Consider the following 22,710-nt stretch of genomic DNA (forward strand, 5'->3'; position numbering starts at 1 on the left):
TGGGAATTTGATCTACAGAGGCCCCCATTATATGAGTTTAGTAATTTGGTTCACCAAAGTGCATTCTTTGCTTGTTTGAGCTCAATCTGTGGACCTTGGGATGTGTGAACAATCTCCAGTGAGTTCTGGAGTTATCACATTAAGTGTTCTGTTGTGACCTAAGTGGCCATTCAAATGGCATCTAAGTATTGTGCTTTGTGTTTATTTGAGTGACTACCAAATGGCAGTCACTTACTAGACGTGAAGTGCTTTGAGAGGCTGGTCATGGCACATATCAACCTCAACCCACTACAATTCGTCTACTGCCGGAACAGGTCCTTGGCGGGTGCCATTTCCCTGGGCCTACACTCATCTCTGGAGCATCTGGATTATAAAGACACATATGTTAGACTACTATTTATTGACTATAGTTCCACATTCAGAACTGTAATTCCACGCAAACTCATCTCCAAACTCTGAGACCTGGGACTCATTTTGCAACAGGGTCATGACTTCCTGACCAAGAGACCACAATCAGAAAGGATAAGCAGCAACACCTCTGCCATGATTATCCTCAACACTGGTGCCCCACAAGGCTGCATCCTCAGCCCCCTACTCTACTCCCTATATACTCATGACTGCGTGGCCAGATTCTGCTTGAAATTCATCTGCAAGTTTGCTGATGACACCACCATAGTGGGCCGAATCTCAAATAACAATGAATCGGGGTATAGGAAAGAGATAGAGAGCATAGTGGCATGGTGTCAATGACAACAACATTTCCCTCAATGTCAGCAAAACAAAAGAGCTTGTCATTGATTTCAGAAAGGGGGGGGGGACAGTGCACATGCTCCTGTTTACATCAACAGTGTTGAGCTCAAGGGGGTTGAGAACTTTAAGTTCCTGGGAGTGAACATCACCAATAGCCTGTCCTGATCCAACCATGCAGACGCCATGGCGGAGAAAGCGCTCCAGCGCCTCTACTTCCTCAGGAGACTAAAGAAATTTGGCATGTCCTCTTTGACCCTCACCAATTTTTATCGAAGCACCATAGAAAGCATCCTTTCCGGATGCGTCATGGCTTGGTATGGCAACAGTTCTGCCCAAGACCGCAATAAGCTGCAGAGTTGTGGACACAGCTCAGCACATCACAAAAACCAGCCTCCCTTCCATGGACTCTGCCTATACTTCCTGCTGCCTTGGTAAAGCAGCCATCCTAATCAAAGATCCCATCCACACCGGACATTCTCTCTTCTCATCCCTCCCATTGGGCAGAAGATACAAAAGCTCAAGGACAGCTTATGTCCCACAGTTATAAGACTTGAATGATTCCCTTGTACAATAAGCTGGACTCTTGACCTCAAAATCTACCTCGTCATGACCTTGTACCTTGTCTGCCTGCACTGCACTTCCTCTGTAACTGTAACACTTCATTCTGCATTCTGTTATTGCTTTTCCCTTGTTACTACCACAATGTACTGATGAAATGATGTGATGAAATGATCTGTATGGATGGTATACTAAACAAAATTTTTCATTGTACCTTGGTACATGCGACAATAATAAACCAATTTACCAATTTATTTTGGACCTGTGAGCTCCAATTTTACATCAGGGAGACTTGAAACAGGTTTTGCAGTTGACAACATTCGGTGCATGCCTGACACTGGGAAAATGTTGTATTTAGTAACGATCACACTTGGAAGTGCTGGTCAAATTTTGTGATTGGCACTTTTTCCCCCCTGGAAATAACAGCTAGCAGGATTGATGCTGAGGTACTCTAATGCTACGCAGTATGATTTTTAGGTATGGATGCCTGGAATGTTATGCTTTTCCATTTTGCAGCAACTTTAGTTTGCCTGTGAAAAAAGCTGAATTTCATCTTATTCATTTTGTTTTATATAAGCAAACAAGACCACTCCAATGTATCTAAAAAAAATCCTTTGAAGTCTTAACTGATGCTATGAACATATCATTTTATTAATAAGCGCAAGAAGAAATGTGACATTGATGCCCGTTTCCCCCCCAAAAATGGCTCCAATAGAAGTTTATTACTCCTCAATATTCAAAAGTTAAAACTAAAAAAAATTGTTGAAAAATGCTTCCATACTAAATTTACTCCAAAATTGCCCAGTAATTTTAGAGAAAATACCGACTATGGGACATATAGTTGATTTATTAAAGAAAAATTGGACCCAACTCACAGAGAGTAATAACAATTTAAGTAGAAACAGGAATGAACATACCACTGGAAAACAAGTGATTTCAAATATTTACAAATGTTAACTTGTCTTAAAGGCATCAGTTTTAACTGGATATGATACACATTGTTTTAGCTCAAATACTTTACTACTGTATTGCAATAAATGTTATTTTTATTCACCATTTTTAATGGAACCATTCTTTCATAGCATCTCAAGGCACATGCTCTATAAATAGAAATTGAATGCAATAATTGGGAATGTAACTGTAAAGTTATAACTGCTACTTCAGAATTTGGTTAAAATACTGAAAAAACAGAATTACATATCTCCTAAGGAAAGCAGAGTGTTCAAGTATGAAAACAAATATATTTCTATGGAAGGGGTTCAAGAATAAACTATTGATATAAGTGAAGAATCATATTGCTTGGAATTTATATTTTTGGGGTTTACATTAAATAAATGATACTGAGCACAAATATATCAAATATATCAAACCTCAATGGCTCTTCTTCTTTCTTTATTACTTAAATAAAAACAAGTCAAAACTAGTACTACTTAAGGACAGTAGGACAATATCATAGAAATTAATAGAGGCTTGTCTTTTTCATAATCCGCAAAAATTCCTGTTCATTTATCTCACCATCACCATCACGGTCAGCTTCATCTATCATTTCCTGTTTATGAATGAAAAAAAACTTTTAAACACTATTTGGAACAGTACTTCATGCAATATGGTCAAAAATCTAAATCTAATTGGGGAATATATTAAAAACTGACAGAATAGTACATATGTATCTGCACACAAACACACATAAAACACACGTATATGCATGCATATGCTCACACACACACACACTCACGACTGCCAGTGGCTTTGCTTATACTAGACCAGATATTCTTGGGGCAGCTGACTTCACAGCATTTGCCTTTAACTAATCGATTTTTCTGTACCTTTAAACTCAATATTTTTGTGCTATCGTTTGCTGGAAGCACGGGCTTACATAACACATGACAAATGCAATGAGACATCTGGAGACCAGGTGAATAATGGGATGAATAATATATTTTCTTAACCAATGAGATTTGAAGATTAAAGAAACACAGGGTCAAAAAGGTGAATTAAAATGCATTAACTGGAGTCAAGTAAAGAAAGGGAAATAGGCTTTGATTGGACAGAGAGAGCAAAGTGAAACAGAAAAAGAAAAGTAAATTGAAAGTAACAATATTTATCTATGTATCTATTTGCCCAAAGCCTTTAACAAATACTGTGTACCCACCTTTTTTAAAGACATGGAATGGTTCACCTCGTTAAATATAATAATACTTCCAAATACTTCATTCACTTTGATTTTATCTTTTGTTTTATTAGTCTTAAATTTGTCACATGCCTCTTTTTCTTCATTCACATTTCTATGCATGTACAAGAAGATCCACTTTTATACTGCAACTCATCTATGTCTGACAGGAATCAATTCCTGTCTGAATTGTACATGTATAATCCAATCTTCCTTTCCAATTCACCTGAATTAGTTCTCTTTGCTCTTAGTAAGATTGGCTTCTATCCAGTAATGTACATTTACTTTCATGTCCATGCTTATCAATTGTTACATCAAATTTAATTAATGTTTGTTCACTATTTTATCAAACTCCAATTTATTTCAGAGGACGAGTTGAAGGAAGGTGGGAAGAGTATTCGGAAAGTGTTTAGAGAGCCAGGAGGCAAGCATTTTAACAAAGGATACCTGAGGTCAGAAATTCATCCTTGATAGCTAGCCCTTAAGCACACAATATAGTATCCTATAGTATAATCTGCTTTGGAAATTCTGTTCTACTGAAGCCGTTGAAATCAAACTTCACAAGTAGAGGTGCATATGCTTTCATAATACAAGTTTAGCATGTGCAATTTATTTAGCCAGAGATTTGTAAAAGTCTTTAGTCCACAATGACATTAAGAATATTAACGGCTTTGGATGAAATGAAGAATGTCAAGAGGAGGTGGAGTGGCATAGTGACGCAACCAGCGGAGCCGCTACCTCACAATGCCAGAAACCCGAGTTCAATTCTGACTTTGGGTATTGTCTGTGAGGAGTTAGCATGTTCTCCCCATTTCCTCAAGGTGCTCCGCTGTTCTCCCACATCCCAGAGACATGCAGATTCAAGCCGTATGACTCTTTGACACTTGTTGAAGATAAATAGTCCCTGGCAAATGATACTTGCTACTTATCGATCCAAACCTACATAGGAAATATATCATTATGAATAATGGAATGACTTTCAGAGGCAAGTTACAACATTTGACACTACCATATAGCAGAAATGGCATTACTGATGGTGTTGACTTTCTAAGCTTTAGTGTTTAAATATTCTTAGCTTTTATTTTCTATTTTTATTTTCCAGCACCTCATATCCTTTCTTAACTGCTTTGTTAATCTATCTTGCCACCTTCAAAAGTTTGTACACTTCTTTCTGCAGTCTGGTTGTGTTTACTTGGAATTTATCATGCATGAGACTAAAGGGTTCTTGGAACACACATCTAGTAGTGGAAGAGTTACTGGAGGGAAATAAGCAAATTACTGTCAAAAGTCATAAAAGCTGGCAGCAATGCACATTTATCCAAAAAACGTTAAACTGACACATTACTATCCAGCTCCGAAAAATTACGGTAGTACCAACAAGAAGTATGAAATTATGAATGGAACTGAATGCAGCAACCAACAGCAAATTTCCCTAGTTCTAACCTTATGATAGAAGAAGGATCACTAATGAGGCAATGGAAAGGCCTCAGCCTCTATCCTGAGAAACTCCTAGAGATGAGATAACTGGCTTGTAGCAAACACAACCATCTTTTCATCTTTCTTCGTGCTAAGTATGACTCCAATCAATGGGGGTTTCCCCAAAACCCCCACTCCCACATGCCCACACCACAGCTCACTACCTGATTCCCCCACTGTCGTCAGGGGCAGTTACTCTCAACTATATAATTCAGCTTTTTGTCCATGTTTAGATCAAGGTAATGAAATAGGTAGCCAATTTATTCAGGCTGAACGCAAATTCATCAGAAATAAGCACATTATTGGAGAGTGAATGCCACTTGACAGCACTGTCACAACATCTTCCATCATTTTAATTGCAAGTACACTAATGGACAGCAATTAGGCATATTTAATTTGCTTGGCTTTTTGTTGACATAACATGACTAGCAACTTTCTCAGGTGGATGCCAGTGTTGTGACTGTACTAAAATAGCTCACCTAGAGTTGTGGTCCTATAGATGGGATGTTTTTTAGTACCATGACCTTTGCATATACAGTGCTGTATATACAGCACTTTGCATATACATCTCATGGAGTGAAACAAATTGGTTGAATCCTGTATTGGCGCAGACATCAGGAAGAGACAGACTTGTACCACCCACTTTGCACTTCAGACTGAAAAGGGGGGAAATATTTCAGCCTTGTCTTCTCACTCCACCGTCAAGAATGGAAGTGTACATCAAGCTCGTCCGCCTATTAATTGTCCATTACATTTATTTCAGAATGTACAAAGCTTTAACCTGATATCAGTTATGGATCCATTTAGCCCTGCTTATAGTGTGCCACTTCTCTTCTACAGCACTACTGTACTTATCTTTGCACATCTTTATACATAACTGCTGCTTCTGACGTGCTCTTCTTTATCAAAAACAGAATCTATCCCACTTACTGTGTGGTACTGCAAAATTATTTCATCCCCATGAGGATAATGAAATGATCATGCCTGCCAAATTTGACAAGAATATTTCAACAGATAGAATGCCAAGCACAAGTATATTTTCATCCAGGTCATGAAGGTGCTGTAGAAATGCAAGTCTTTCTTTTATGATTGGCATACTTCTGCTTGTACTGCTACAAGATTTCAGAGCTGAAAACTAATTTGTCAGTTCATTGTTCTTTGGAGATACCTGCATTGCTGACAGCTTTCATCCTGACGACAGTGATTCACTTATTTCCCTCAGTAACTCACTTCCACTACTGCAAGCTGCTTGTTCAAAGAACCCTTCACACATGCCAAATTCCAAGCAAATAGAAACCAAGCTGCAGGAAGAGAAGGACTTATGACTCTGTGCACAAATCTTTGAATGTAGCAAGATAGATTAACAAAGCAGCTTAAGAAAGGACGTGGGATCCTGGAGTTTATAAAAGGTATAGAAGATAAAAGCTAAAAATATTGAATACTAGGGCCTAGAAATTCAACCTTGCCTCCCTCCTCTTTGGTAGTGCCATATGTACTATACAGCAGTGTCAACATGTTGTATCCTGCCTCTGAAATTCATTCCACTTTTTGCAGGCAAAGATGATCCCCGGCTAGAGTACTCAGTCAAATTTTGGGCACTATATTTTAGAGAAAAAAGATGCAAAGTTTTGGAGACTATGCAGCAGAGGAAAATATTGGCAGAAAACAGAAAAAAAGAGCTAAGTGTGGAATTAACTGGATTGCTCTTTATAAAAGCTGGTGTAGATTCCATGTGGCTAATGACCTTTCTCCTTACTGTATTATTCTCCATTTCTATGAAAACAACAATTAGAAACAATGATTATAAAACACAAGGCCAATGTGCAGATATGGCATTGCAAGTTGGTGCATTGTACGTGAAATGACAGGATGTGGTTTGTCAACCACAATTCCCCAAGTAGTGAACTTTAGCTTATTGGTTGCTAGCTACAACAAATGGTTGGGGAATTGGGGTGTGGAGTGGAGAGTTTGGTTGGGGGGTGGGGGGGTGAGGGTGAGGAGTGGTTGGAAGTGAAACGGAGTTTAAGAAAGTAAATATCGCCACCTAATGCAATGGTAGGAGCAGCAGGCCTTGTTCAAATGAAGTGGAAGCCATCCAAAGAATTCATTGATTATATTCTGTAAGCCAATCATGATTGAAAAAAGAACCAAGCAGCACAAAGAAAAAGTGAAATAAAGAAAGACAGGAGAGAAACGGAGGGAAAAAAGAAGTGTCAAAAGAGAAACATTGTGAGAGAACGACAATGGGAAATAAAAACAGAAAATACTGGAAATACTTGGCAGGTAAGGCAGCATCGATGGAAGGAGAAAAGACTTAAAGTTCAGGTCAAAGACCCATCATCAGAACTGGGAAATTGAGAAAAACAAGTTAATTTAAGTTACAGAGAAGGTGGGGGGGTAACGGATAGGACAAATATCTCTGATGACCTTAGGCCATGGTTTCCCAATTGAGTCCAATATTTACAGAGTTGTTTAGTTAACAGATTAATTAGGGCAGTGAGAGAGAAGGAGAAAACAGACAAAGGACTGAAGGCCAAGACAGGTGCTGAATTTGAAACCAAAAGAAGAATGCTAGAAATGCCCTGCAGATCAGGCAGTGTCTGTGTACAGAGTTAACATTGCAAATGGACAACTTTGCAGCAAAATCAGCCAGTTACAATACAAACCAAAAAAGCAAGTTACCTGAATTCATTAAATTTGATATAGAGTACCAAAAACTGTGGAAAAGTAGGCACAGAATAATGTGCTATTGTCAAGATTATGTCAGGATGTGTTAAAACAGCATGCGAGGACACTGATACATAGTTCAGAGTGGGAATGGAATGGAGAAAATAAAGTGACAGGCCAACAGGAATTTCCCCCCGAAGACTGAATGCAAGTGCTTTCCAAAGCAATCACTCAAACTGCCTCTGGTTTTGCCAATGTGGAGGAGACCACATTCTAAGCGCCAATTACAATACACTAGATTGGAAGTGCAAGTGAATCACTGCTTCATTCAGAAGTTCTGTTTGGCTCCCTGCATGGTGAAAAGGGACAAGGTAAAAGAGCAGGTATTGGATCTCTTGCAGTTGCCTCCTGCATTGTCTGAAGTCTCTTGTACTGTTCCAACAAGAACCAATGTAAGTTTGAGGAACAGTACCTCCATTTCTGCCTGAGCACCATGCAGACTTCAGGACTCAATGTTGAATTTAACAGTTCTGCTGCAAGGTTATCTATCTGTAATATTAACTTATAATTTTTCTCTCCATATACATTGCTGGGCATTTCCCACTCTCTTCTTTTGGTTTCAGGTTCAGCAACAGTTCTGACCTGCACTTTGTAATTTTAACATGTCCTTTTGTTATCCCTCTTTCTATCTGTCCTCCTTAATCTATTAAATCACACAGTTGTGTGAACATTGAAATCACCCAAGAAGCTCCAGCCTCACCCTATCATCTCTCCTCAACCCTCCCTGAAACTTAAAATTAACTTGTTTTCTCAGTTTCCCTACTCTGACAAAAGGGTCTTCAACCTGAAACACAACTGTTTCTCTTTCCACAGATGCAGTTTCATCTGCTGAGTGTTTCCAGCATTTTTATTTCTATCTCAGATTTCTAGTGTTAGCAGTTTTACTGATTTTAAACCACAAAATGAAAATTATCACCTAAAAAAAAGAATCAATGTTTCATACAAAAGAAGAAAAGAGTAAAAGGAAATGAAAGAAAGATTGAAAGGAGGAGAAAGGAAAATTAAAATTAAGGATAGAAAGGGAAAATGGAAAGTGAGAGAATTGTTGACACAAGTGGAAAAAGGATTAAGAGCGATAAACAGAAATTGAGAACAGCAAATTAGGAAGCCAAGGTAGAAAGCAGAGAAACAAATTCTGAGAAGAGAGGATGACGAAAGAATGCAAGACAGAGAGCATTACAAAAAGTACAAAAATCTAAGAAAACATTGGCATAAAAGAGATGCTATACAGTGACAATTGTGAAATCAAGGATGAAGGGTGCAGAGAGGAAAAATTGAGAACATAAATCAGATCAGCCACTGATCTTATCAACTGGCAACATGGGCTTGAGGGGCTATATGGCCTCCCACCTGCTCCTAATTTCAATTATTTTAACTTTAGAATTATGGATCATGATAGAATATTCTCCACCCACCTTGATGGCTGCAGCTCCAAAAATGCCCAAGAAGCTTGACCCTATTCAGGACAGATCAGTCTTGTTGACTGGCAACCATCCACCACTCTAAACATACATTCCCTCCATCATCATGGCATGATGATTACAGTGAATATACTAAAATGCACTGCATTTACTTGCCTAGGCTACTTGAACAGCACCTCCCCAAACCTGTGACCTTTACCATCAAGGAAAACAACAGCAGGGTGAAGTCACCATATTTAAAATATAAAATAAAAATACAATTTTCAATTCAACTTTGACACACTCAAAAGCCCAAATTGGGAAAGTCTTGAATACCTTGAAGGGTGGTAGATTGAGTAGTGGTGAGAGTAATAAGAAAGGATGAAGTGGAAGAAGGATTTGAAAACAAGGCTGAGAATTTTAAAATCAAGACATTGTTCAAGTGATGTTAATTTAGGTCACATCAATTAGATAATGAAAGTTAGGATGCAGGTAGAACACTTTTTTTTCTCAAGTTTAAGATGAGTAGGAAAGCTGCTTTTGGATGAAATCACTCATAGGCAGCACATAGATGGGAATTAGGAAGTGACAAAGATAAGTCCTTGAATAAAGGAAGTACAATAAGGAAAAATAATCACCTGCAATTCTTCATCAGTCAGATTTTCACCCAATTCTTTAGCAACCCTCTTCAGATTTTTGAATGATATCTTTCCTGTACCATCATCATCAAACAACCGAAAAGCTTTCAAAATTTCTTCTTTGGAGTCTTTCTCACTCTGAGATAAAATTAATAAACTGGGATTATTACTAGAGCTTTCATTGCCATTAATATCACAAAGACAATTCTTAATCTTACACAGGTTTGGATAGCATCTCACCATTTTCTGAGTCATCATTGCTAGAAAGTCATTGAAATCGATGCTACCAGATCCTTCTTTGTCAATGTCCGAAATCATCTTTCTTATTTCTTCTTTTTTAGGTTCAAACCCTAAAGCACGCATGGCAACCTAAAAAGTTAACATATAATTTTGATTAGCCTTATTATTATGAATACAATTCACCAATTATGCTGGTCCAAATTAACTAGGCTAAGATAATACCAAAAGGAAGCTTAGTTTTAAAATAATAATTGGTGCATTTGCATTCCACACTTCTCTATTTATAAAGAAAATTGGATTGATATCAACTATGCTAAAATTAGAATCTTGCTGTATGAGTAGTTCTGTAAATCTGGTATCCTCAGTTTTTTTTTGTAGACCAGGAAACACCCAGGATAGCACTTTTCTTTTCCTCTTTTCCTAGGCAATCCCTCAGGATCAAGGAGTGGCTTCCTTCCACTTTGGTTCTATGATTTCTGGGATGATGGATATGACCAATGTCACTCTTCTACAGATGGGACAGGAGCTACTTGATTGGATGGATGTGGGAGTTGTTTTTAAGTTGGTCTGCTCCTTCCCTCTTTGAAACTGGTCTGTGTATTCCCAACGCATGGACTTGACATTTTTAATTCCATCCTGAATACTCCATTTTTACTTTGAGCAATCATTGGCCAGGTATACCCATGAATAAGTGGGAATGTAACATTTTTTTTCCCCAAGGAGGTTTATAGAATATCCTTGAATCGTATCCTTTGTTTGCCTGGTAAACACTTCCAAGACAGAGCTCCGAACAGAGTGTCCGTTTTGGATGTATGACGTTGAACACGTAAATGATGTGGCCTGCCCAATGGAGTTGTCTGCGTATAATTAGGGTTTTAATGTTGGTCTGGGAAGGGACACTGATGTTGGCCCCCTCATTTTTCCAGAGGATTTAATGTATTTTGCAAAGACAGCATTGACTGTATGTTTCTAGGTTGTCCAAGCCTCAGAGCGCAAAGGAGGGCAGAGTTAAGCGCTGCCTGACAGACCATGAATTTTGTGCAAAGTTTGGAGTCTAGATCTGAAACACCCTTTTCCTTAGTTGACAAAAAGGCTGTATAATGGCGAACTTCATCATCGACTTCATCACTGAGAGGTAGAGATATGGAAGTGATTGGCAATATCCAGGGTATCGCCATGAACATTTATCGTCAGAGGACAGTGTTGTGCAGTGGGGGCAAGTTTTTCCAAGACCTTTGTGCAAAGTCCATCCTCTCATATGAGTAAAAGAGTTGACAAGAAGTTGGAACTCAGCCTCTGAACATGTGCAGATGCAAGAGTTTTCTGTGTTCTACTCCTCAACTGCTGACCTTGGGGTGAACTTAGTTCTGGAATATAAATGCCATAGGTAGAACAGTTTCCTATTACTCCTGTAGTTGAGCTATAATCTAGCAGAAAGCTTGTTGGAGGAAAGATGCAGCATCTGAAAACATGACATCACTTTGCACATGTATACTGACGACACCCAGCTCTACCTCACAACCACCTCAATGGAACTCTCTGCATTCCCTAAATTTTCAGGATGCTTTCCTGATATCTCTTGCTAAATGAGTAGAAATTTCCTCCAGCTAAACCTTGCAAAAACTAAACCTTGTTTCTAGTAGATATCACAAATTCCACTTCAATTCCAGACATCAATATGACAGCTATCTTAAACTGAGTAACCATGATCTGCATCTCCCTGTTGTCAGTCACTTCAACTGTGCACTTCACTTCAGCATCATAGTGTTTCTCATCTAGATTTCAGCATCTGCAGTCCTTTGTTTCTCCAGTTAAACTGAGTAAAACTGTTCAGTACTTTAGTGTCATATCAATTCCAAAATAAACTTTGGAACATACTTCAAAAACTCTATTTCCATTTCCAAAACACACCCATCTTCACCTATGTGTTTGTTCAACTCCTGCTGTAACTTTCTGTCAATCCTTAGTCAAACCTAGATTATTCCAATAGGATCCTAGATTATTCTTATGCACTCTTATTCAGCCTTATTTGATCTACTCACCCTATTCCTGAAATCAAGCAAACTCTGCTGCCTGAATCCTATAGAATCAAAGAATCATAGAGTTTTACAACATGGAAACAAGCACCTTGGCCCAACTCGTCCATGCTGACCAAGTTTCCTATTTGCCTGCACTTGGCCCATATCCCTCAAAATCTTTCCTTTCTATGTACATGTCTAAATGTCTTTTAAACATTGTAATTGTACCCACCTCCACCACTTCCTCTGGCAGCTTGTTCCATATACCCACTCCCCTCTGTGTGAAAAGGTTGCCCCTCCAGTCCCCTTTAAATCTTTCTCATTCTTAAATCTACGCTCTCTAGATTTAGACTCCCCTACCCTGGGAAAAAAGACCTTATCTATATCACTCACAAGTTTACATTCCTTTATAAAGGTCACCCCTCAGCTTCCTACGTTCCAGGGGGATAAAAAACAGCCTATCCAGTCTCTCCTTGTAATTCAAGCCTTCCAGTCCTGGTAACATCTTTGTGAATCTTTTCTGCACCCTTTCCTGCTTAGGGACATTCTTCCTATAGCTAGGTGACCAGAACTGCACACATTACTCCAAGGGCACTCTCACCAACGTCTTGTACAGCTGTAACACGATGTCCCAACTCTTGCACTCAATGCCCTGATTGATGAAGGCAAGCATGCCAAACACATTCTTCACCACTCTGTACTGGGGGGGGGGGGGTGGGAGGAAGGCAGTTAGCAAAAGAGGAATCTGACCCCACCCCATCCTGAAGAACACTGCATGTAGGAGGCAGTGCTATGTACAAAGAGTACTTACAGGATAGTCTCTGTAAGGACGTGAATGTCCCTTACGAATGTCTACAATACACCCAAATGCTCCTTCTAGCTGGGAATGCAAGACAGCTCTTGTGTCATCACTAAGGAAGGTTTGCCAGCAGAGATTGTATTGAATTCAGCAGTGAGCAGCAAAGTGACAAATCTGACAAATATCAGCAAAAACAGTCTGTAAGGATCCCGAGGCAAGGTTGTTGAGAGTGAGGATGACGCCGACTTTGAGAGCAATACAGACACTTCTATAAGCTTGTAAGCTTGTACTTGAGGTTTTTGATAGCTACAAATACGAGTGAGGACCATCTTAGAAGGGTAGGCTGTGGAAACACTGCTTCTGCATGAAGTGCTGTTGAAAGAGAAGCAAAGGTTTTGGTGCCAATTCTTGTCAAATGCCTACCCCCCTCCATGCGCACCCCCCCTACCCCCCAATTTCTCATTTGATGAGCATGAAATCATTTCTCTTTTTAAAGGATTTCTTTTAGCTTTTCTGGCCACTTATTTTAGAGGGAACATGTTGAAAATCAACTGAGGGTTTGTGACTGGGATCCTACTTTGAGTCAGTCTACTTGAAGTTTATTTTACAGAGAGCCATGCAGCACTCTGCCTGTGACTGAAGAAGGAAAGCATCTGGCCCCTTAAATAATGTTTACTTTGAACCTTTTATAGGATTGGAAGTTGGTACTTCTGAGTGTGAACAGTGACAATCAGAATTAGGATTGAATTGTGCAAAACCTCATCAGAAATGAATTTTGGGAGTTATATTACTATTGATATCATTTTGGCAAGCTGGAAACTCGAAAAAGATTGCTGCCAGAAGATTGATACATTACATACAAATGCTGTTCACTCTTCCAGAAACTTGAACAAAATTGGTTAATGCCACGTTAACACACATCCGCACAACACTCATTTTCACAGACAACTCCAGAAATTATGCATGCAGTGTAGACATGTTGTGCATTTTAAAAATCTACTTTTCAACTTCTACAACCAAAAACAGCAGAACATTATCTTTTGCTGTTTATGGCATCTTATCACAAAATAGCTAAAGCTTTTGCCTACTAGAAATGTATCTAGTACTGTGCATTTTGAAGTATAATTAGGCGCAATAATAAACAAACTTTTTTTTACTATTGAAATAAATTTTCCAAAAACTACAAATGCACCTTCTAATGATACCACTAAGAATTGAAACCTAAAATGCATGTAATTTAACATAAATTTGGTGTTAGTATTACTTAAAAGCACCTTGATTTCTTTTACATCAATAGTTCCTGTGCCATCAGTGTCAAACAAATCAAAAGCTTCTCTGATTTCTTGCTTTTGTTCTTCTGTAAGATCAGGTTTTGGCCCAGATTTTTTGCGCTGTGAAGATCCTATGTTATTTTTCCTAAAGCTGGATGCCTAAAGAAAAAAAAAAGATTAATACATACTTTAAATGGTTAGGTATGTTTTGAAATGATCTGTATGGATAGCTTGCAGAACCAAGTTTTTCAATGCATCTCGCTACATGTGATAATAATAAACCAATTTCAATTCCAATATTTATGCACTAAACAGTTCTAATCAGGTTTGTTAATAGAAGCATAGAGAATTACAATACAGTATAGAAGGTTATTCCATTAATTTTCTCTCTATTGGTTCTTTACTCAAATAATCGAAACTAATCACTTGTTTTTTCTCTTTTATCCTCCCACTGGGTCCCTTCCCCCACTCCCCCCATTGTTCCCATCTGCCCACCCCACCTCCTTTATTTGGTTCCATGTTCCAACTTCCTTTCCTATCAGATCCATCACCTGCAGCCCTCTCTAGCCTCCACTCATCACCTCCCAGCTATTTCCACTCTTCCCTCCTCCATCTGCCTATCACCCTCCTCAACTGGATCCACCTATTGCTTGCTAGCTCTTGCTCTACCCCTTCCCCTCATCTCTTTACACTGGCTATCTCCCCTCTACTCTTTCAGTTTCCCTCTACAAATGCTGCCTGGCCCCCTGAGTTCCTCCAGCAATTTGTTTTTTGCTCCTTTCTCAATTCCAAGTGGGTATCCAGTTCTCATTTAAAATGAATTAACTTGTACCTCAAACACTCCTCACCACAAAGCATTCTATGGTTCAACAATGACTCTGTAAAGACATTTCTTGTAACCTTCCCTTGTTCCCTTTTATCCCCCAGGAGGCGAGGGCCGTGCCTTGGAGCGAGAAGCAGGACTCTCTGGTGTGAGAGGTGGGAGCCATATATAGAGATGCGTCTTTCTTTCCTTCTCTCTCTCTCTCTCTCTCTCTCTCTGTTAGTGCCTAGCTAAAGTACTGACAATTGATCCAGGGTCAGTGGTGTGTTCTTCCTGCCAGATGTGGGAGATCTGGGAGACCTCAAGTCTGCCTGATAGCTACATCTGTGGGAGGTGCATCCAACTGCAGCTCCTTACAGACCATGTTAGGGAGCTGGAGCTGGATGACCTTCGGCTCATACGGGAGAATGAGGAGGTGATAGATAAAAGCTACATGGAGGTAGCCACACCCAAGTTGCAGCAGGCAGATAGTTGGGTGACTGTCTGGATGAAGGAACCACGGTTGACAAGAGATGTGGAATATCTAGTGAAGAGGAAGAAAGAAGCTTACTTAAGGTTTGGGAAGCAAGGATCAGTTACAAGGTAGCCAGGAAGGAGCTTAAGAATGGACTTATGAGAGCTAGAAGAGGGCATGAAAAGGCCTTGACAAGTAGGATTAAGGAAAACCCCAAAGCTTTCTACCCGTATGTGAAGAACCAGAGGATGACTAGAGTGAAGTTAGGACTGATTAGGGATAGAGGAGGAAATGTGCCTAGAGTTGGAGGAGGTAGGGGAGGTCCTTAATGAATACTTTGCTTCAGTATTCACCTGTGAGAGAGACCTTGACGTTTGTGAGGAGTGTAAAACAGGCTGATAAGCTAGAACATGTCGATGTTAAGAAGGAGGATGTGCTGGAACTTTTGGAAAAACATGGGATATAACCCAGGATACTATGGGAAGCGAGGGAAGAGATTTCTGAACCCTTGGCAATGATCTTTGCATCCACAGGAGCAGTATCAGATGATTGGAGGGTGGCAAATATTATTCCTTTGTTCAAGAAAGGGAGTAGGGATAACCCTGGGAATTATAGACTAGTGAATCTTACTTCAGTGGTGGGCAAACTATTGGAACTCTTAGGGACAGGATTTATGAGCATTTGGAGAAGCACAGTCTGATTAGGGATAGTCAACATGGCTTTGTGAGGGACAGGTCACGCCTCAAGAGCCTGACTGAATTCTTTGAGGATGTGACAAAACACATTGAGGGTAGAGCAGTAGATGTGATGTATATGGACTTCAGTAAGGTGTTTGAGAAGGTTCCACATGATAGGTTCACTCAGAAGGTCAGGAGGCATGGGATCCAGCGAAACCTGGCTGTGTGGATTCAGAAATGGCTTGCCCATAGAAGGCAGAAGGTTGTTCTAGATGGAGTGTATTCTGCCTGAGGATCGGTGACCAGTGGTGTTCTGCAGGGATCTGTTCTGTGACCCCTGCTCTTTGTGATTTTTATAAATGACTTGGATGAGGAAGTGGAAGGGTGGGTTAGTAAGATTGCCAATGACACGAAGGTTGGTGGTGTTGTGGATAGTGTAGAAGGTTGTTGAGGGTTACAACAGGGCGTTGATAGAATGCCAAGCTGGGCTGAGAAGTAGCAGATGGAGTTCAACCCAGGAAAGTGTGAAGTGATTCACTTTGGAAGGTCGAATTTGAAAGCAGAATACAGGGTTAATGGCAGGATTCTTAGCAGTGTGGAGGAACAGAGGGATCTTGGGGTCCAAGTCCATAGATCCCTCAACGTTGCCACGCAAGTCGATTGGGTTGTTAAGAAGGTGCATTGACCTTCATTAGTCAGGGGACTGAGTTCAAGAACAACGAGGTAATGTTGCAGCTCTATAAAACCCTGGTTAGACCACACTTAGAATCTTGTGTTCAGTTCTGGTCGTCTCACTATAGGAAGGATGTGGAAGCTTTAGAAAGGATGCAGAGGAGATTTACCAGGATACTACCTGGATTGGAGAGCATGTCTTATGAGGATAGGTTGAGCGAGCTAGGGCTTTTCTCTTTGGAGCGAAGGACGATGTGAGGCGACCTGACAGAGGTGTACAAGATGATAAGAGGCATAGATTGAGTGGACAGCCAGAGACTTTTTCCCAGGGCAGAAATGGCTAACATGAGGGGGCGTAATTTTAAGGTGACTGGAGGAAAATACAGGGGGGATATCAGAGGTAAGTTTATTTTTACACAGAGAGTGGTGGGTGTGTGAAACGCACTACCAGGGGTGCTAATAGAGGCAGATACATTAGGGACATTTAAGAGACTCTTAGTTAGGCACATGGATGAAAGAAAAATGGAGGGCTATGTGGGAGGGGATGGTTAGATTGATCTTAGAGTAGGTTAAAAGGTTGGCACAACATCATGGGCTGAAGGACTTGTACTGTGCTGTAAAGTTCTATGTTCTCAATGATGGTATAAAATCAAGGACAACAAGGATATAGTCCTTCCCTCTTTATTCTATATAAACTGTTCATAATTTTTAAAATCTGTCTTAAATCATCCCTTGACCTTTCCTGCTCCAGTTGAAATAGCCCTAGTATCTCCATTCTCCCTTAATAACTGCAGTTTACCATCCCGAATAGATTCATCAACTACTGTATTATTGGCTAATATCCTCTCCAAGAGAGGCATCGTCAGTCGGAACTTAGCACTTTGACTTCAAACAATTTACCATGATAGCTAATACACAAACATACAAAACAAAAAGAAAACAAAATACCAGAAAGATATTATCAGGACAGGTAGCATCTGTGGAGAAACTGAGTTAATGTTTCAAGGCGATCTTTCATCAGAATTGGGAAAAAAGTTAGTATGTTTTCAAGAGAAGGGAGACAGAGGGAATGAACAAAGGGAAAACAAAGATCAGCATCAAAGATCCCAGACTTCAAAAACTCCTGAATTCAAATAGTTTCTATACCTTTCTCCTACTTTTACTTATTTTTATATCAGATTTCCAGCATCAGCATTTTTTGCTTTTTGATTACAAATAGTGCAAACTTCATTGAAAGGAACTTCTAAGTTTCTAAAGGAACTTAATGTTGCTTTATATTTGCACTATTTACTGTCTATATACTCTGTTTACCACATTGCTAATTTCACTAGCTAATTCATCTGATGGAGTTCAAGAAATGGCAGCAATAATTATTTTGTCTCACAACAGGGAAATTTCCTGAAAGTTTTAAAATAGGAAATGTTTCAGTTGATGATGTTTAGTTTAAACCCTTGCCCTAAATGAAGAACCATGCCATACATACAATTCATGAAATCCCTGACCAGGTAAAAAGTGGAGGTGATGAATGGATAGAAACTAAATAACAAGAACCACTTTTGCCAGTTGCGTGTTAGCCAGTTATTCAGCAATCGGTCTGCTCCACAGTTCAACTGGTGATCATGCTCCCACAATATCGCTGTTAGGTTGATATCTCCAGGTTTTTAACTCATAAACAAGAAAGCCAATTCAAGTCCATGTAATGGCATTGTAACTTGTAAGTCATGGAGTTCTGATGCATCTATACCCTTGTCCTTCTGAATATGAAAGGCCTAAGGATTGCTACTGAAGACCACTTAACAAATTAGTGCATCTAGTAACCAAAGCTCAAAAGCATCAAAATTTAGATTAGTGGATGAAACATTGATTCAATTTTGTCTTGGACATGTCCACTGATGCCCAGAAACATAAAGAAAAGTGGAGCAGCTTGCAACAGAGGAATACTTTGGGCAGTTAATGCATCACACCATGCTTGTTAATAGCACTGCAGGTTGTGGAATGATCAATGAGTGCATTACCAATCTTGAGGTTTGCTGAATGCCAAGATCTATGTCTGTAATAAGGGCAAGAACCTGCTCATGGCAGCTTAAAGCCAGCAGATTGTCACTCCTGAAATCTGTGTGACATGTTACTTGCCTTGAATGTGCAATCTTGAATAATGTCCCCATCGTCTTGCACGCTGCATGAATTATTTTGTTATCTGAAGAATTACTAAAGCATGTAATCATTATTCCACATCTAACCTTACCCAGCATAGAGTCATAGAGCAATACAGTATAGACACAGGCCCTTCAGCCCAACCAGTTCATGCTGACCATGTTGTCCACCCAGCTAATCCCAGTATCCTGCGTTCGGCCCATATCCCACTAAGTCCTGCCCTCCATTCTATCCAATTGCTTCTTATATACTACTGTACTTGCTTCAACCACTTCTGCTGGAAGTTCATTCCATCTACTCACCACCCTCTGCATGAAAATTTTTCCCCTCTCACCCTAAACCTATGGCCCTTAGTTTTGGACTCCCCTAACCTGGGGAAAGACTGTTACCATCCACCTTGTCTATGCCTCTTGTAATTTTAAACATTTCTATAAGGTCACCGCTCATTCTCCTATGTTCCAAGGAATAAAGGCCTAGCCTGGCCAACATCTCCCTATAACTCAGGCCCTCTAGTCCTGGCAACATCCTCGTAAATCTTTTCTGCACTCTTTCCAGTTTAACCACACTTTCCAACGACAGGGTGACCAATACTGTACACAGTACTCCAAGTGCAGCCTCACCGACTTGTACAACTGCAACATAATGTCCCAACTCCTATATTCAAGGCCCTGACTGATGAAAGCCAGTGTGCTAAACATCTTTTTCACTACCCTGTCTACCTGTGAAGCTGCTTTCAATAAACTATGCACTTGTACTCCTCGGTCCCTCTGTTCCGTTACACTCCCTAGTGCCCTACCATTCATAGTACAAGTCCTACACTAGTTAGACCTTCAAAATTGCATCACCTCACAATTATCTGTATTGAAATCCATTTGCCACTCCTCAGCCCACTTCCCTAACTGATCAAGATCCCCCTATAATCTATGATAACCTTCTTCACTATCGACAACACCTCCTAATTCTGTATGAGCTGCAAACTTACAGATCAAGCCTTGTGCATTCGCATCCAAATCATTGATATAAATAACGAATAACAAGGGTCCCAACACCGACCCCTGTAGCACACCACTAGTCACCAGCCTCCATTCTGAGAAACAACACTTAACCACCACCCTCTACCTCTGAGCCAATTTTGAATCCACCTAACTAGCATAATTAACTGTTATTTAGTACCAAGGGTAGTCACTCTTATGTTAGGCCCGGAATTCAGCTTTTATCAATATTCAGCCAAAATTTTAATGAAGCCACACGGTATTGGCATCAGTACAGATACTGGTGAGTATCTTCTACTTGAGAGCACTATTGATGACTCCAGGTAGTTCTGGAATAGTCTTCAGTACTGTAGTCAGTAAAGCAGATCCATTGACTTTGTTGTGTAAAGTGGCATGAAGTGTTTGTTGCATTTAAGATTAGATCTAGGTCATTCAGAACTAATGCCAGAAAAAAAAATGTTCACAAATCTTATGCTTCAAGATTTCGTACTTCCTAAAAAGATTAAGGATAGTGGAAACAAGGAACTATTCCAAAAATCCTGTTCCATCTAGATCCATTAAAAATTTCATTGCAGAGACTAATACATTTTGTTAAGTTACAAGTTATAGAATTAAGGCAGACAAATGGTTAAATTATAGATCATCACGATTCCAGTAGAAGCAGGCACATGGACTGAAAGTCCTATTTTTAGTCCCAAAACATGTACGGTGATCAGATTTGCTAAATAGTGACATCTGTCATAGTTGAAATATTAACTACATCCTTCCAAAGAAGATGATGCTTTTATGGTTTACAACATGTATCTGAAGATAATCAGAAGAAAGAAAAGTTCCTTGGCTATCGTGTTGTTAATGTCGGATAGCTCTCCCATCCTTGAGACTAGTACTGACATGGTAACAAAATGAACTTGACTGTTTGGCTGGGTTGCATCCATAAGTTTAGATTCAAATATTGTTTTCCAATGGTTTGATACAACTCAGCAGCTTACTAGTCCATCCCAAGAGCAGTGAAGAGGAAAGTAAAGGCCTGCCCTGGTAGGGATGGAAGGCTTCTTTACTTTAAGAACTGTTCTTGATCATAATATTTTCTTTTGAAAATTACATTCTCCAACTGTTGCATTCTCTTAGTTATTAATTCAGTAAAATTATTATATTTAATAACAATAATACAGCAGACTTTTGTATCAGTGTCAACAAAAGAATAAAAACACTACTTTTCTTTAGCTAGAAACTTTATGTGCAATGACAATAAAATTAATTGAAGAATGTTACAGCTGGGACTCATTGCAGAGTTGTTATGGCTTTAACTTGCCAAAAAATCAGGTTTGATTTAACAAAACCTTTTTTTTTCATTTGTTCAGGAAGTGGCATTTACTCGTCATCCCTAACTGGTCTGGAACTGAGGGACGGACTAATAATCAGTCACATTACTGGATCTGGAGTCACACATGGGCCACGTAACAGCGGCAGACTTCAGTCCAGATGAAGGGTCTCAACCTGAAACGGTGACTATCCATTTCCCTGTACAAATGCTGCTGACCCACTGAGTTCCTCCAGCAGTTTTGTTTTTTGTTCTGGTTGTTCTTCCCTAAAGGGAATTAATGAACCAGGTTTGTTTTTTTATTTATAGATAGATAGATAAGGTAAAATAGATAGATAGATAGATAATCTGGTAGTTTCATGGTCACTGATACTGATGCTACCTTTTTTTAAAATATCCAGATTTATTTAATTATTTGAATTTACATTCCCTAGCCCCAGTAATTTAACTACTATGTTGCCATACATCCAATTATCCCCATTTGATTATGAGGAAACCGGACATTATGAGGAAATTCAATATCCTGGATGTTCCTATTTTAACTGATAGTGTGTTCATTTCCTTGTGCATTATAAATCAGTCTAAAGTATTACAATTTACTAAATTTTGACTTTGAATCTACTTGATTTTTTTCAATTTGTGACTGCAAATTCAGAAGACTTCCTATCCAGCTTACATAATTAGACTAGTTTTTATCATTCTTTGAAAGTTTACATGGGCAACTTTAAACAAATTCTTCCCATAAATATTACTTGAACCTTATTAGTGCAATAATGTTTATCATTGCGACAGTCTACAAAGTTACATATTACGTAAAAGAACCCCCTTTCTCTTAAACTGCGTCCAGTGAGGAAACGTAATTTCAAATTGTAGCTGTTGCAGACTCGTCTGTCAAACACATCACAATTCACCCCGGATAACCTACAGCTTCCGTAAAAACAACAAATGCTGGAAACACTCAGCAGGCCAGGCAGCATCTGTAGAAAGAGAGACAGAGTTGACATTTTGGGTCCGAGGCCCTTCATCAGAACGTAAACCACGTTTCTCTTTTCACAGATGCCGTTTGAGCTGCTTCCAGCATTTTCTATCTTTATTTTAGATTTCCTGCATCTGCAGTTTTTGTTAAATCTTCAACACACAGTTTTACTCATCGAAAACAAGGATGGGGGTGATGGGTGGAGGCGAGAGAAAGGTGAAGAACAACTATTAGAGTCAGAAATCCTCCTTGGCCGAGTCGGTTGGTGGGGTGGGGGCGCTCAGTGGGCACCTTACATAAGATTTGATTTATGCATGTGAAATATTGAAGTGGCGCCAGTTAAAGAGGAAATCACAAGCAATAACTAGAAAATGAAAGCATGCTGTTTTGCTCAATAAATAAGCTATGCTTAAAAGAAATTATTTTTTAAAACAGGCTTACCATTGCTCAAAGCCGGACAAATCAACTGTTTAAAACGAGCGGTAACGTTGCAATCCTCCAACTGCTTTTCTCCAACGTAAACAAACTCTCACTTAGTTTCCCAGACAAATCGTGACAGTGGTCAACAGTTAGGGCGGGCTCTCTGACGTCAAT

At 39.5% G+C, this 22,710-nt stretch overlaps 1 protein-coding gene across 1 annotated transcript; it reads right to left on the bottom strand.

Moving 5' to 3' along the window:
• Positions 1-1,941: 1,941 nt before the first annotated feature.
• cetn4 (centrin 4) lies at positions 1,942-22,691 on the bottom strand. The gene is made up of 5 exons (XM_052039467.1): positions 22,558-22,691; positions 14,051-14,206; positions 9,960-10,088; positions 9,720-9,857; positions 1,942-2,857 (listed from the first exon to the last, which is right to left on the bottom strand). Exons 1-5 carry the CDS (start codon positions 22,558-22,560, stop codon positions 2,768-2,770), a joined length of 516 nt encoding a protein of 171 aa, XP_051895427.1. The 5' UTR covers positions 22,561-22,691; the 3' UTR covers positions 1,942-2,767.
• Between the last annotated feature and the right edge of the window lie 19 nt (positions 22,692-22,710).

This window comes from Pristis pectinata, chromosome 2 (assembly GCF_009764475.1).
Source record: "Pristis pectinata isolate sPriPec2 chromosome 2, sPriPec2.1.pri, whole genome shotgun sequence".
Classification (NCBI taxonomy): Eukaryota; Metazoa; Chordata; class Chondrichthyes; order Rhinopristiformes; family Pristidae; genus Pristis; species Pristis pectinata.

What these genes read in the sequence shown, in the direction of transcription:
- cetn4 (XM_052039467.1), bottom strand. An exon ending in CAATGATGACTCAGAAAATG is followed by an intron (nt 9,858 to 9,959) that starts GTGAGATGCTAT and finishes ATTTTATCTCAG; the next exon opens with AGTGAGAAAGACTCCAAAGA. An exon ending in TGACTGATGAAGAATTGCAG is followed by an intron (nt 2,858 to 9,719) that starts GTGATTATTTTT and finishes ATTCATAAACAG; the next exon opens with GAAATGATAGATGAAGCTGA.